At 57.1% G+C, this 11,377-nt stretch overlaps 1 protein-coding gene across 3 annotated transcripts in view; it reads left to right on the top strand.

Moving 5' to 3' along the window:
- Positions 1–11,039, top strand: part of Furin (furin, paired basic amino acid cleaving enzyme) — a 14,422-nt gene extending 3,383 nt beyond the window's left edge. For all 3 annotated transcript variants that reach the window (XM_023710575.1, XM_023710579.1, XM_004623316.2), the window contains 15 exons: positions 2,849–3,186; positions 3,496–3,594; positions 3,700–3,795; positions 4,096–4,224; positions 4,326–4,402; positions 4,662–4,750; positions 5,218–5,390; positions 6,374–6,586; positions 7,012–7,112; positions 7,245–7,348; positions 7,441–7,558; positions 7,638–7,817; positions 8,231–8,355; positions 8,482–8,592; positions 8,983–11,039. In XM_023710575.1, coding sequence (XP_023566343.1) covers positions 3,010–3,186; positions 3,496–3,594; positions 3,700–3,795; positions 4,096–4,224; positions 4,326–4,402; positions 4,662–4,750; positions 5,218–5,390; positions 6,374–6,586; positions 7,012–7,112; positions 7,245–7,348; positions 7,441–7,558; positions 7,638–7,817; positions 8,231–8,355; positions 8,482–8,592; positions 8,983–9,575 — 2,385 coding nt within the window. In that variant the 5' untranslated portion in view covers positions 2,849–3,009 and the 3' untranslated portion in view covers positions 9,576–11,039. The remainder of the gene's footprint in view (positions 1–2,848; positions 3,187–3,495; positions 3,595–3,699; positions 3,796–4,095; positions 4,225–4,325; positions 4,403–4,661; positions 4,751–5,217; positions 5,391–6,373; positions 6,587–7,011; positions 7,113–7,244; positions 7,349–7,440; positions 7,559–7,637; positions 7,818–8,230; positions 8,356–8,481; positions 8,593–8,982) is intronic.
- The last annotated feature ends 338 nt before the right edge of the window (positions 11,040–11,377 follow it).

Below are 11,377 nucleotides of genomic sequence, written 5' to 3'. Positions count from 1 at the left end.
CTCGAGCCGCAGCGCCGGGGAGGGGCACCCGGGACGGCCCGCCCTGCCTGCCCCCGCGCCCCTGCCGCACACCTGTGCGGGAAGAGCGCCCAGGTGCGGGCCGCGGGGGACCGCGGGCCCAGGTGGGTCCCCGAGGCCTGGCGTGGGGCGGCCGGTCTAGGAGCCGCCTGCTGGCCAGACAGCACCTACTCTCCCACCACCCCCAGCTCGTCCCCCTAGGGGACAGACCCCTGTGTTCCTGAGAGTGCTCCGGTTCCCTCACTGGCCGGGGTGGGAAGCCTGAAGGGAGCCCAGGAGATGTGGCCTAATGAGGGCCGGGCCAAGTGTGGACACCGCGGCGGGAGAGTGGAGCCAAGCCTGGCCATGTCAACGCAGAGAGCTCTAGTTTTAAACTACGATATTTCCTAAATTAGGCTTCCGTGGAGAATTACTTTTTGTTTTTTAAAGACAGTTCTGTGGCTTTACAAAAAAGTTTGAAAACCACTGATGTAACATTTTTTTTTACCACCAAGGAAACTGAGTCCCAAGGGGAGGAAGTTCAAGATCACACAGCAAATAGAAGTTGAGTAAGAATTAGGAGTCAGATTTTCAAAGGAGAGCCTCCTGGTCCCTCTAGCAGGACCCAGCTGAGGGTGGCTGTAGAGACAGCCTGACTGGGCTTCCTACTGGCCTGAGGTGGTTTGCCTGGTGGCTGTGTCCCAGCCGGACCTCCGTGCCTGAGAAACCGTGGCCCACGAATAGGTACAGTTTGGAATGGGTCCTTGGGGAGGCTTGTGATCAGAAGATGTTGGGATTGGAGAAAAAAGGCTTTGCTCAGGAACACAACTCCAGAGTCCCCAGCTCTCTGTGGTCCACCCTGGAGCTGAGTGCCATGTGAGACTGATGGTGAGGCTGGAAATCCAGCCAGCCTCCCCATTTGAGACTACCGGGACTCAGAGGGTGAGTCAGAGTCTGGGGTGGGGGTGGAGAGAAGTCCATTCATTCATTGTTCTTAGTTCTTGCTTCTGCGTGTGGGGTCCTCCTGGGTACTGGAAGCTGAGCTAGAGCTCGGTGGTGGTGGTGGGATGTTCCAGGCTCAGAAAGCCCAAAACCACCCCTCCCCATGGCTGGGTACCCAGCATAGAGGTGGGCAAGCCTTTCCTGGGAGACTGTTCAGTTGTGCCTGGAGCTTGCTTTCTTTCTAGGTGCTGCAAGGTAATTAAATAGTTCGTTAATCACCTTTAACACCAAACGGCAGCGGCTCCAGCATGTGCTGAGACTTGGGCCAGATCCAAGTGGCCACAGCCTTGACTGGAGGCATAGTGGGGGCTACAGCACTGTGGATCAGAGGTCTTGGCTTGACCCAAGGCAGCTACATGGCAAGAAGGGGAGAAGAGGTCCTGTACCCCACATGCTTTAGATAGGGGCTTGACATCCCCTCATCCCCCTAGAGCCTGGGCATCAGACTGCCTAGCCATTGCTCTGGCTGGCTGTAGCTACTTTAGGTGTCCCAGGGCTGTCAGGCCTGTCACTCGCTGCCTACCCTGGAGCCCTGCACAGCTGTCCCTTAGGGTTGTGGAAGAGCTACTTGGTGATTGTCTCCTGCCATCAGCTGTCAAGTTATTTTGGTGTAAACTGAAAATACTCCAAGAATGGTGTGTGGAGTCCCCCAACTAGCAGCATGGGCTCAAAGCAGCCAGGGAGGTCAAAGGCTGTCCCTGGACAACTCAGCCCACCTGCCGGGCTCCCCAGGACCTACAGAGTTGGGGCAATTTCACTATACCATTGGGCAGAGTCCTCCTTTGAAGCTGGGCCATGGGAATGGTAGGAGCATCTGGGCCCTGTGGGTAGGCACACAGTGACTCTAGGAGCTTGGAACTGGGGAGGATTTCCCGGCTGCTGCCTACCCCAGAGGCTTGACTTCTGGCAACTCAGAGGCCCTATGTGGGGACAGTTATATGGCCCCAGGCAGAGAGGTCCCGCTGTCTGTTTGCTGAAGGAGGAAAAACAACATGAGGACTATTGATTCAGCCTCACCTTGGTGCTCCTAGCTCAGCAGCCAGTGTTTGCCCTGGCTGCGGGCTCCAGTTATGCAAGGTGGTGGGCACAGAGCAAGCAAAGTGGTATGGGGGTGTTCCCAGGCAGGGCTGGGCAGCCTCCATGTTCCTGTGGAGCCCTATGCGACAAGCCCTACTCCAACTCAGATTGCCCACTATTTCCTGGCTGTGGGGCTTTACAGATAACTCCTTCTGCTGAATCCTTTACTGAGTCAGGAAACCCTAGTGAGTTCATTTAAAAACTTTAAAAAGCCAGTGTTTTATTCCTCTGTAAAATATACCTAGGTATTGTGCAAAGCGTACAAAGACACAAAGGAGAAAATAATAATTACTTGCAATTCTCACCATCTTGAAAGAGCCATTGTTAACATTTTAGCGTGTGTCCTTCCAGATTTTGTTTTTGATTATGTATAAATATACATGTATAAATAGTTTTTAAAAAAACAAAGTGGGATTATGTGTACATACTGCTTTATAACATAATGCTTTTTTTTAATGCATCTTTTTTACTTTTATTTTGGCAAGACCTTTTCTGATTTTGAGCGATTCAAGTCTTTGATGTTCTTTAGCCCCCTTCAGGGTTACATTTATGTTCTTGGTGGAGACAGGCTCTGGAGATGTGCAAGGGTCACATGTCTGTCTGTCTGTCTGCCCTTGGAGGCCCACAGTTCTTCTGGGGAGAACTGTCTCATTATACCTGTCTCCCCAGTGCTCCTTAGGCAGGCGTGTTGAGTTATTAGGTTAGGAAGGGCAGTCCTATGCCCAGTTTGGAGGGACTGACTGGCTCCCCTTTCTCTCCTTGTTCCCCCCAGAGCTGGCAGCCCTCGTCTTACCCTCTAGCCCTGCCCATCTCAGCCCCATGCCCCCTCCAGTCAACCCCGGGCCACAGGCAGTAAGCAGCGGGCACACGGGAGCCAAGGCCCTGTGACCAGGCCAAGGAGGCAGGAGCTCCACGGTCAGCCACCTGCCCCCCATGGAGCTGAGGCCCTGGTTGCTATGGGTGGTAGCAGCCGCAGGAGCCTTGGTCCTGCTGGCCGCTGATGCCCGTTGCCAGAAGATCTTCACTAACACGTGGGCTGTGCACATCCCTGGAGGCCTGGCCGTGGCTGATAGTGTGGCAAGAAAGCATGGGTTCCACAACCTGGGCCAGGTAGGTAGCCTGCTGGTGCAGGCGCAGGATGTGACCTGGGAGGGAAAGGATTGTGGCACCAAGAAGCACAAAGCATTGGGGTTAGCTTCTCTGGGTCCTGGGAGCACGGCTTGACAGATGAGTAGCCTGTTGCAATGAGGGTGAGGCCCCTTTTGCTCTTCTGCACGTTTGTTCCTGGTCCTGGGCAGGAACAGATATCCCCACCCCCTGCCATTGCCAGCCTCCCCTTGCAGCCGCTGTCCACCCCCGTTGCCGCCTCCTGGGGACTGACAGATGGAAGGCCCATCTCAGTCTCCTGCTTCACTGCAGATCTTCGGCGACTATTACCACTTCTGGCATCGAGCAGTGACAAAGCGGTCCCTGTCGCCTCACCGCCCTCGGCACAACCGTCTGCAGAGGGAGCCTCAAGTGAGTCTGGACCCGCCCTGCCTGCACCTCCGCTGCCCACTCTCCCTGCTCCTCTTGCTCCCCCGCCCTCCCCTCACCTGTACCACTTCCCTTATCCCCTCTCAGGTGCGGTGGCTAGAGCAGCAGGTAGCAAAACGACGGACCAAACGGGACCTTTACCAGGAGCCCACGGACCCCAAGTTTCCCCAGCAGTGGTACCTGGTACGGCACTGCCTGCATTCTGCTTCTCGCCCTGGTCCTCTTCTGTGAGAGCCCATGGGGGTTGGGCCAGCTGTGAGGCTTCTTTGCTGTCCTCCTAAGAGCCATATGTCCCTACTTCCTCCTGATGTCTTGCCCTCAACCCAGGGCCTCTGCATTTCCCGGGAGACCACAAAACCAATGGTGCCACTAGAGCCAGGATGGGTACAGAGGGGCTTTGGGGTGATGAGGGGATCCTCCAACTTAGTCCTATACTCACCCAGCCAAATGCATCTTCTAAGTGATGAGGTGGTGTCTCTGCAGTCTGGTGTCACTCAGAGGGACCTGAACGTGAAGGAGGCCTGGGCCCAGGGCTACACAGGGCGTGGCATTGTGGTCTCCATCCTGGATGATGGCATCGAGAAGAACCACCCAGACTTGGCAGGCAACTATGTGAGGAGACAGGAGGGAGACACCTGGGTGAGGGGTGGTGAGGGGTGTCCTGTTTGGTCAGTGAGTCAGGCTTCTCCTGACTACAGCCATGTCCTTTCTAGGATCCTGGGGCCAGTTTTGATGTCAATGACCAAGATCCTGACCCCCAGCCTCGGTACACACAGATGAATGACAATAGGTTAGAACGGTGATCCCTGGACCTCTACCTCCCAGCTCTCCCTCCAGTGATGCAGGGCTGAATCTGGGTGCCAAATGCCCCTGCCCATGAGGCTCACACCTTTGTCCAGGGTCCTGGTCAAGCTGGGGCTCTGAGGGAGGTGGCACTGTCTTCCTTGTGCTGGGTGTGGATAAGAGGGTATACTGATCCTTCTTGCCCCTTCTGCCGCATCTGTTGTGCTTTGTCCATACTACTAATGCTGTGCTCTTGGTCTTGGCAGGCATGGCACACGGTGTGCTGGTGAAGTGGCTGCCGTGGCCAACAACGGTGTCTGTGGCGTGGGTGTGGCTTATAATGCCCGCATTGGAGGTGAGTGTGGGCCTTGGGCCCTGTCCCACAGTGGAGGCCCAGAGGGTTTTCCCACAGGATTTCTCTCTGCCTGCTTCCCATCTGGCCAGCACCAGTCACTGTCCCCCTGTGAATCCTTCTGACAACATGGATATTTCCATTGGGGTTCAGAGTGACTCAGCTGGCTTCCCAGGCTTGGCGGCTGTGGGGTGGGATGGGTGGCCCTTAACAGGAGTCTCCTAAATGCTTACAACCCACTCTGAGTCTCTGCACTGGCAGCCTTCATCCCCCTGCCCTTTGAACCTGAGCCTGGGTTTCTCGGGAAGAAGCTGTTGTGCTCTGCATCCTTTGGGTCTCATGCTGCAAAGGGAGAGGCAGATGTTGGAGGCGCAGCGCTTTCTAGTGGGGAGGGCCAGGCATGCCCCTCAGGTTGGCCCTGGCAGCTGGACCCACGCAGCACCCTTTTTCCCACCCTGCTCTGTGGCCAGGGGTGCGTATGCTGGATGGCGAGGTGACAGATGCAGTGGAGGCACGCTCACTGGGCCTGAACCCCAACCACATCCACATCTATAGTGCTAGCTGGGGCCCTGAGGACGACGGCAAGACTGTGGATGGGCCAGCCCGCCTGGCTGAGGAGGCCTTCTTCCGGGGGGTGAGCCAGGTGAGGGGGCGCGGCCCACCCCTGCAGCCAGGCCTGATCTCTCGGGCTGCTGGCATGGTATTCTCCTCTTTCTTGTGTTTTTTTTTTGTTTTATTTTTCTGTTTAATCTTAACTTTTTTTTTTTTTTTTAATGTAGTACCAGGAATTAAACTCAGGACCTTGTGCTTGCCTGGCAAACACTTACTCCACAGAGCTATCTCCCTAGCCCCTTAACTTTTCATAAGACATGTTCATTTTGTAGTATAGATTGAAGTCAAGGCCTCCACACTGAGCAGGATCCCCAACCCAAAGTCTGTTACTCTACTGACTGAGCTATCCAGGCTCTTACCCAACCCTTTTAAAAAAAAAAAGCTTGAAATAGGCTGCTACTAAATTGACAAGGATAGGCTGGAATTTGGGATTCTCCTGCCTCAGGTTCCTAGAATGCTGGGATTACGGGTGTGCGCCACCACAGTGGACCTCAAAGTATGTTTTTAAGTGTTATAGAGCCTGGCACAATGGTACGTACCTATAATCCCAGCACTCAGGAAGCTGAGGCAGGAAGATTCAAAGTTATTGCCCAGCCTGGGCTACATAGTAAAGTGCATAGCCAGCCTGAGCTGTCTCAATGCCAATGACTGGGCCACCAATGGCGTAGGCCGTAAAGGTGTGCAGGCAGGGGCCCCGGAGTGGCTGTGCGGGTTGGTCAGTGGGAGTGTTGTGTTCCTCCCTGTGACCCTGCCGTTCCTGCCTCCTGTCTGCACTTCTTGTCCAATTAATAAAAGTGAAGAAAAAGCATCAAAGGCAGAGGGCTGGGGATATAACTCAGAGGTAGAGGGCTTGCCTTATGTGCAGGACACCCTGGGTTTGAGCCCCAGCACTCAGGAAGCTGAGGTAGGAGGGTCACCACAAGTTCAAGGTCAGCCTGGACTCTCCAGCACCATCTTCCTGCTGGACCTTCCCCAGCCCCTATCCTGAGTGACCCGGGTGCACTTTGTCCACAGGGACGTGGAGGACTGGGTTCCATCTTTGTCTGGGCCTCAGGGAACGGGGGCCGGGAACATGACAGCTGCAACTGCGATGGCTACACCAACAGCATCTACACGCTGTCCATCAGCAGCGCCACGCAGTTTGGCAACGTGCCCTGGTACAGTGAGGCCTGCTCGTCCACACTGGCTGCCACCTACAGCAGCGGCAGCCAGAACGAGAAGCAGATCGTGAGTTGTGTCGGGCTGGGGAGGGGGCTGCGTGCGCGCCGTGTTCAGAAGCCCCTTTTCTCCCTGTCTGTTTCCTCCTCTCCCATGTGGCCAGATCAGCCCATATTCCACCGGATGAGAGCTGGGGCTTCTGAGGCCGTGAGGCTACAGAGCCCTCTGTGAAACCCCTTGAGGAGTGTAGATTCTCCCTAAAAGCATGCGGTGCTGTCCACCCCCCAGCTGGACCCTCTTATTCCTCAAAGAACTGAGGCCTGGAAGGGGCCATGCAGCGATATGTCCACAACACATCAGTGAGGCAGCTGCCGGGCTCAGGGTGGCTTTGACCCTGGCTCACTGTCCCACCTGTGGGTCCCAGGTGCTAGGCATAGGGAAGCTAGGCAGGTGGCCCCTTCATCACAGGCCCCAATGCCATTGTCCCCTGGCAGGTCACCACTGACTTGAGGCAGAAGTGCACGGAGTCTCACACAGGCACCTCAGCCTCTGCCCCTTTGGCAGCCGGCATCATTGCTCTCACGCTGGAGGCCAAGTAAGTGGGCAGTGGCAGCCTTGTCTCCCCGCCACCCCCCACCCCCACCCTGTGCTCCCTGCAGGGCAGCCTTGGGATTCAGCTTCTCTCCAGAAAGCCTGAGGAGCCCCACCTGTCTTTCCTCTCCTGCAGTAGAAACCTCACCTGGCGGGATATGCAGCACCTGGTAGTTCGGACCTCAAAGCCGGCGCATCTCAATGCCAATGACTGGGCCACCAATGGCGTAGGCCGTAAAGGTGTGCAGGCAGGGGCCCCGGAGTGGCTGTGCGGGTTGGTCAGTGGGAGTGTTGTGTTCCTCCCTGTGACCCTGCCTTTCCTGTCTCCATAGTAAGCCACTCCTACGGCTATGGGCTCTTGGATGCAGGTGCCATGGTGGCCCTGGCCCAGAACTGGACCACGGTTGCTCCCCAGCGGAAGTGCATTATCGACATCCTCACTGAGCCCAGGTGAGGATTTGACCTGCTGGGGTTGGGGTGCTGGTCGCTCTGTGCCCTGCGACTCCGCTTCACAGTGCTCTCTGAACAGGGACATTGGCAAGCGTCTGGAAGTACGCAAAATGGTGACGGCTTGTCTGGGTGAGCCCACCCACATCACCCGGCTGGAGCACGCTCAGGCACGGCTCACCCTGTCCTACAACCGCCGTGGCGACCTGGCCATTCACCTGGTCAGCCCCATGGGCACCCGCTCCACCCTTCTGGCTGCCAGGTGCTGGCCCTGTCCCCTGCCCACCTTTTGGTTCCCCTGATCCCCTGCTGCCTACCAGCCCCCATTCCTCTCATTGCCCACACTCCCTGACTCCCCTGTCATGCTATTCAGTGAGACACTGGTGGCCCTTGGAGAGGGACAGTGTGAGATAATGTCACAGGAATCCCTGGCTTCTCCCTATTTTGAGTTCAGCAGTAGGTGTTCCCACACAAAGTGCTTTTATACCTCTCTGTAGAGTTCCCTGGTGGAGGCCACCTGGCTCCTAGGACTCAGCCTGGCCAATAGGCATTTCTGGTCCAGCAGGGTTGCTGCCACTTGGGGGCACGAGTGCATGGCCCATGTGTGTTGGTTGGGGGTTCCCTGGCCTGGGGGTCCCTCAAACCACAGATGGCTGTATGCACCCCCTCCCCCAGGCCACATGACTACTCTGCAGATGGGTTTAATGACTGGGCTTTCATGACAACCCATTCTTGGGATGAGGACCCGTCCGGGGAGTGGGTCTTGGAAGTTGAAAACACCAGTGAGGCCAACAACTACGGTATGGGAGTTCAAGGGATGCCAGGGGTGGAGGATGTGAGGCGTAGAGGTGGGTTGGTGGGATCTGGGATGCTGTGTGTGTTGCTGCCACAACCTGACTCTTGATTCTGCCTCCAATCTGGGACAGGGACACTGACCAAGTTCACTCTCATACTATATGGCACAACCCCTGAGGGGCTTCCCACACCTCCTGAGAGCAGCGGCTGCAAAACCCTCACATCCAGCCAGGCCTGCGTGGGTCAGTAGTAGAGAATGTGGGCGTAGGGGCAGGATGGGGGGAATAGTCTTAAAGCCCAGCTGTAGGAGAAGGCATCTCAAGGGACCCTGGAACTTACTAGGCATGGTGGAGTGGGGCTGAGGGAGGAGGACTGCAAGTTTGAGCCTAGCTTGGGCAACGTAGCAAGACTGTCTCAAAATAATAAGGGCTGGGGATGTAGCTCAATGCAGAGCCCCTGCATTTAGTTCCCAGAACCACACACAGAGACAGAAAGAAAGGAACCCAGGACTCCTGGTGGTGCCTGGGGCTGCAGGTCTGTGGCACTGGCATAGATCTGAGCTGTGGGTTGTGAGGTGGCCCTATGGCCATGGCCCTTATGCTGACACTGTCTCTTCTCTCCCATGCTGGCAGTGTGTGAAGAAGGTTTCTCCTTGCACCAGAAAACCTGTGTCCAGCACTGCCCACCTGGCTTTACACCCCAAGTCCTTGATACCCACTACAGCACCGAGAATGACATTGAGACTATCCGGGCCAGTGTCTGTGCTCCCTGCCACGCCTCCTGTGCCACGTGCCAGGGCCCATCCCCCACAGACTGCCTCAGCTGCCCCAGCCATGCCTCCCTGGACCCTGTGGAGCAGACATGCTCCCGGCAGAGCCAGAGCAGCCGAGAGTCCCCACCGGAGCAGCCGCCACAGCTCCCAGGGTTAAGCCCAGAGGTGGAGGCTGAGCCAAGGCCTGCAGCCGACCTGCCCTCTCATCTACCTGAGGTGGTAGCTGTCCTCAGCTGCGTCTTCATCGTGCTGATATTTGTCACCATCTTCCTGGTCCTGCAGCTGCGCTCAGGCTTCAGCTTCCGGGGGGTGAAGGTCTACACCATGGACCGGGGGCTGATCTCCTACAGGGGGCTGCCCCCCGAGGCCTGGCAGGAAGAGTGCCCGTCCGACTCTGAGGATGAGGCCCGGGGCGAGAGGACCGCCTTTATCAAGGACCAGAGCGCCCTTTGATGAGCCCGCTGCCAGCACCCCCTCTAGCCCATCCCTCCTCGGGCACTTTTTAATTCACCAAAGTATTTTTTTATCTTGGGACTGGGCTTGGGCCCCAGCTGGGAGGCACGGGGTTGGGGGCAGAGACTGCTTCCTACCATCTTTGGGCCCACCTGGCTGCTGAGCCGTGCCCAGGTCAGCCGGGGTGGGGTGGGAGGCCCTTACCTTACCCCTCACCCTGATAGGCGGATGGAGCCACGCCTGGGGGTAGCTGGCAGGGGCAGCTGGCTGAGGCCTGCGGTTTCTGTGGAGGGAAGGGACAGCCCTTCTGTGGACACCATGCCTGGTTACAGCTCCTGCCCCTCCTGTCCCTCTAAAGCAATAATGGTCCCCATCCAGACAGTAGGGAGGCTGGCCTAGGAGGGATCTACAGGAGGTGGCCACTTCTTCAAGGGCTTTTGGAACCCTGACACTGTCCTCAGAAGTGGCAATCACAGGAAGGGACCAAGGCAGGCAGGTGCTTCCAGATGTGCACCGGTGTGGGGGGGCAGGTGTCCCATCCCTCTGCCTGCCTCTGATGGGCCCGGCCACACCAGGCAGGCCTGAGATGGTGTCCCGACTACCCTGTCCTCTCCAGCACCCTCCCCTCCAGGGCCCAAGCCCCTGTTTTCTGAGCCCCGGGTGCCTGGGCTGTTGGCACTCACAGTCCCAGAGCCCCTGGGTGGGTGGTGGGCAGGGACGGTGGCCAGGCCGGCCTCTCCCGCCTCCCACCCGATGCTGCTTTCCCCTGTGGGGATCTCAGGAGCTGTTTGAGGATATATTTTCACTTTGTGATGATTTCACTTTAGATGCTGATGAATTTTTTTTTTTTTTTTTGTATTTGTAAGGGGGTAGCAGCTGGACCACTCACCCCCACTGTCCACCCTGCTGTCCCCTGGCTGCCTGGCCCTGAGGCAGAGGGGCTACAGTGTGCTGCTGAGGCGTGAGGAGTAGCTGAGTCCCGTGTCCTGCAGGGCCAGGCCAGCAGGGTGGGCTCCAGGAAAGGGGGTCAAGGCAGGAGGGGCAGGCGGACATCTGTTTGACAGGGCTTGTAGGTCACCAGTCTTCAAGTCCAGGGATGGCACCAAGCCCCCTCCAACACTGTGCCCTGACAGAGCACTGACCTGCCGTGCCCCCCAAACCCCTCTTCTGATGTGCCTTTTGCACCCCTCCCATTAGGACAATCAGTCCCCTCTCCCCCAGGAGCCCCCTTTTCTTTTTCTCCCCAGTCCTTTGGGGTCCCTGGCCACCTGTCCATGGTGTCCCCTCTTCCATACCCTTTCCGTGGCCAGCCTGGCTGTTTTTGTAAGATACTGGGTTGGTGCACAGTGATTTTTTTTTTTCCTTGTAATTTAAACAGGCCCGGCATTGTTGGTTCTATTTAATGGACACGAGATAATGTTAGAGGTTTTAAAGTGATTAAACGTGCAGACTATGCAAACCAGGCTCTGTCTCCAGTGTGATGGTATCAGTTCTCCATCCCAAGGTGGGGGTGGAGGGTGGAGGGTGGGCAGTGGTGGCGGGGGACTGTCCTGGCTGAGGTGGGCTGGAGGCAGAAGGCCAAGGCGGCTGCCCTGTGAAGAGGACTGGGAGCGCAGGGTACGGGGAGATGGACCTTCAGCTTCAGAAGCTGAGGAGAGTGAGGGTGCTGTGCTGCAATTACCGGCCTTTTGCCCTGGACCGAGGTGACCGGGCTGCCAGCTTCAGGCCTGAGGCCCACCCGGGAAAGCACACACTTCCACTCTCCTCAGCTGCCCCTGGCAGCCCCAGGTTCCCTAGGGATA

This window comes from Octodon degus, unplaced genomic scaffold (genome assembly GCF_000260255.1).
Source record: "Octodon degus isolate 3935 unplaced genomic scaffold, OctDeg1.0 scaffold00002, whole genome shotgun sequence".
In the NCBI taxonomy this organism is placed as follows: Eukaryota; Metazoa; Chordata; class Mammalia; order Rodentia; family Octodontidae; genus Octodon; species Octodon degus.
The sequence above is the reverse complement of the archived record's forward strand: the minus strand, read 5'-3'. Positions and strand labels throughout refer to the sequence as shown.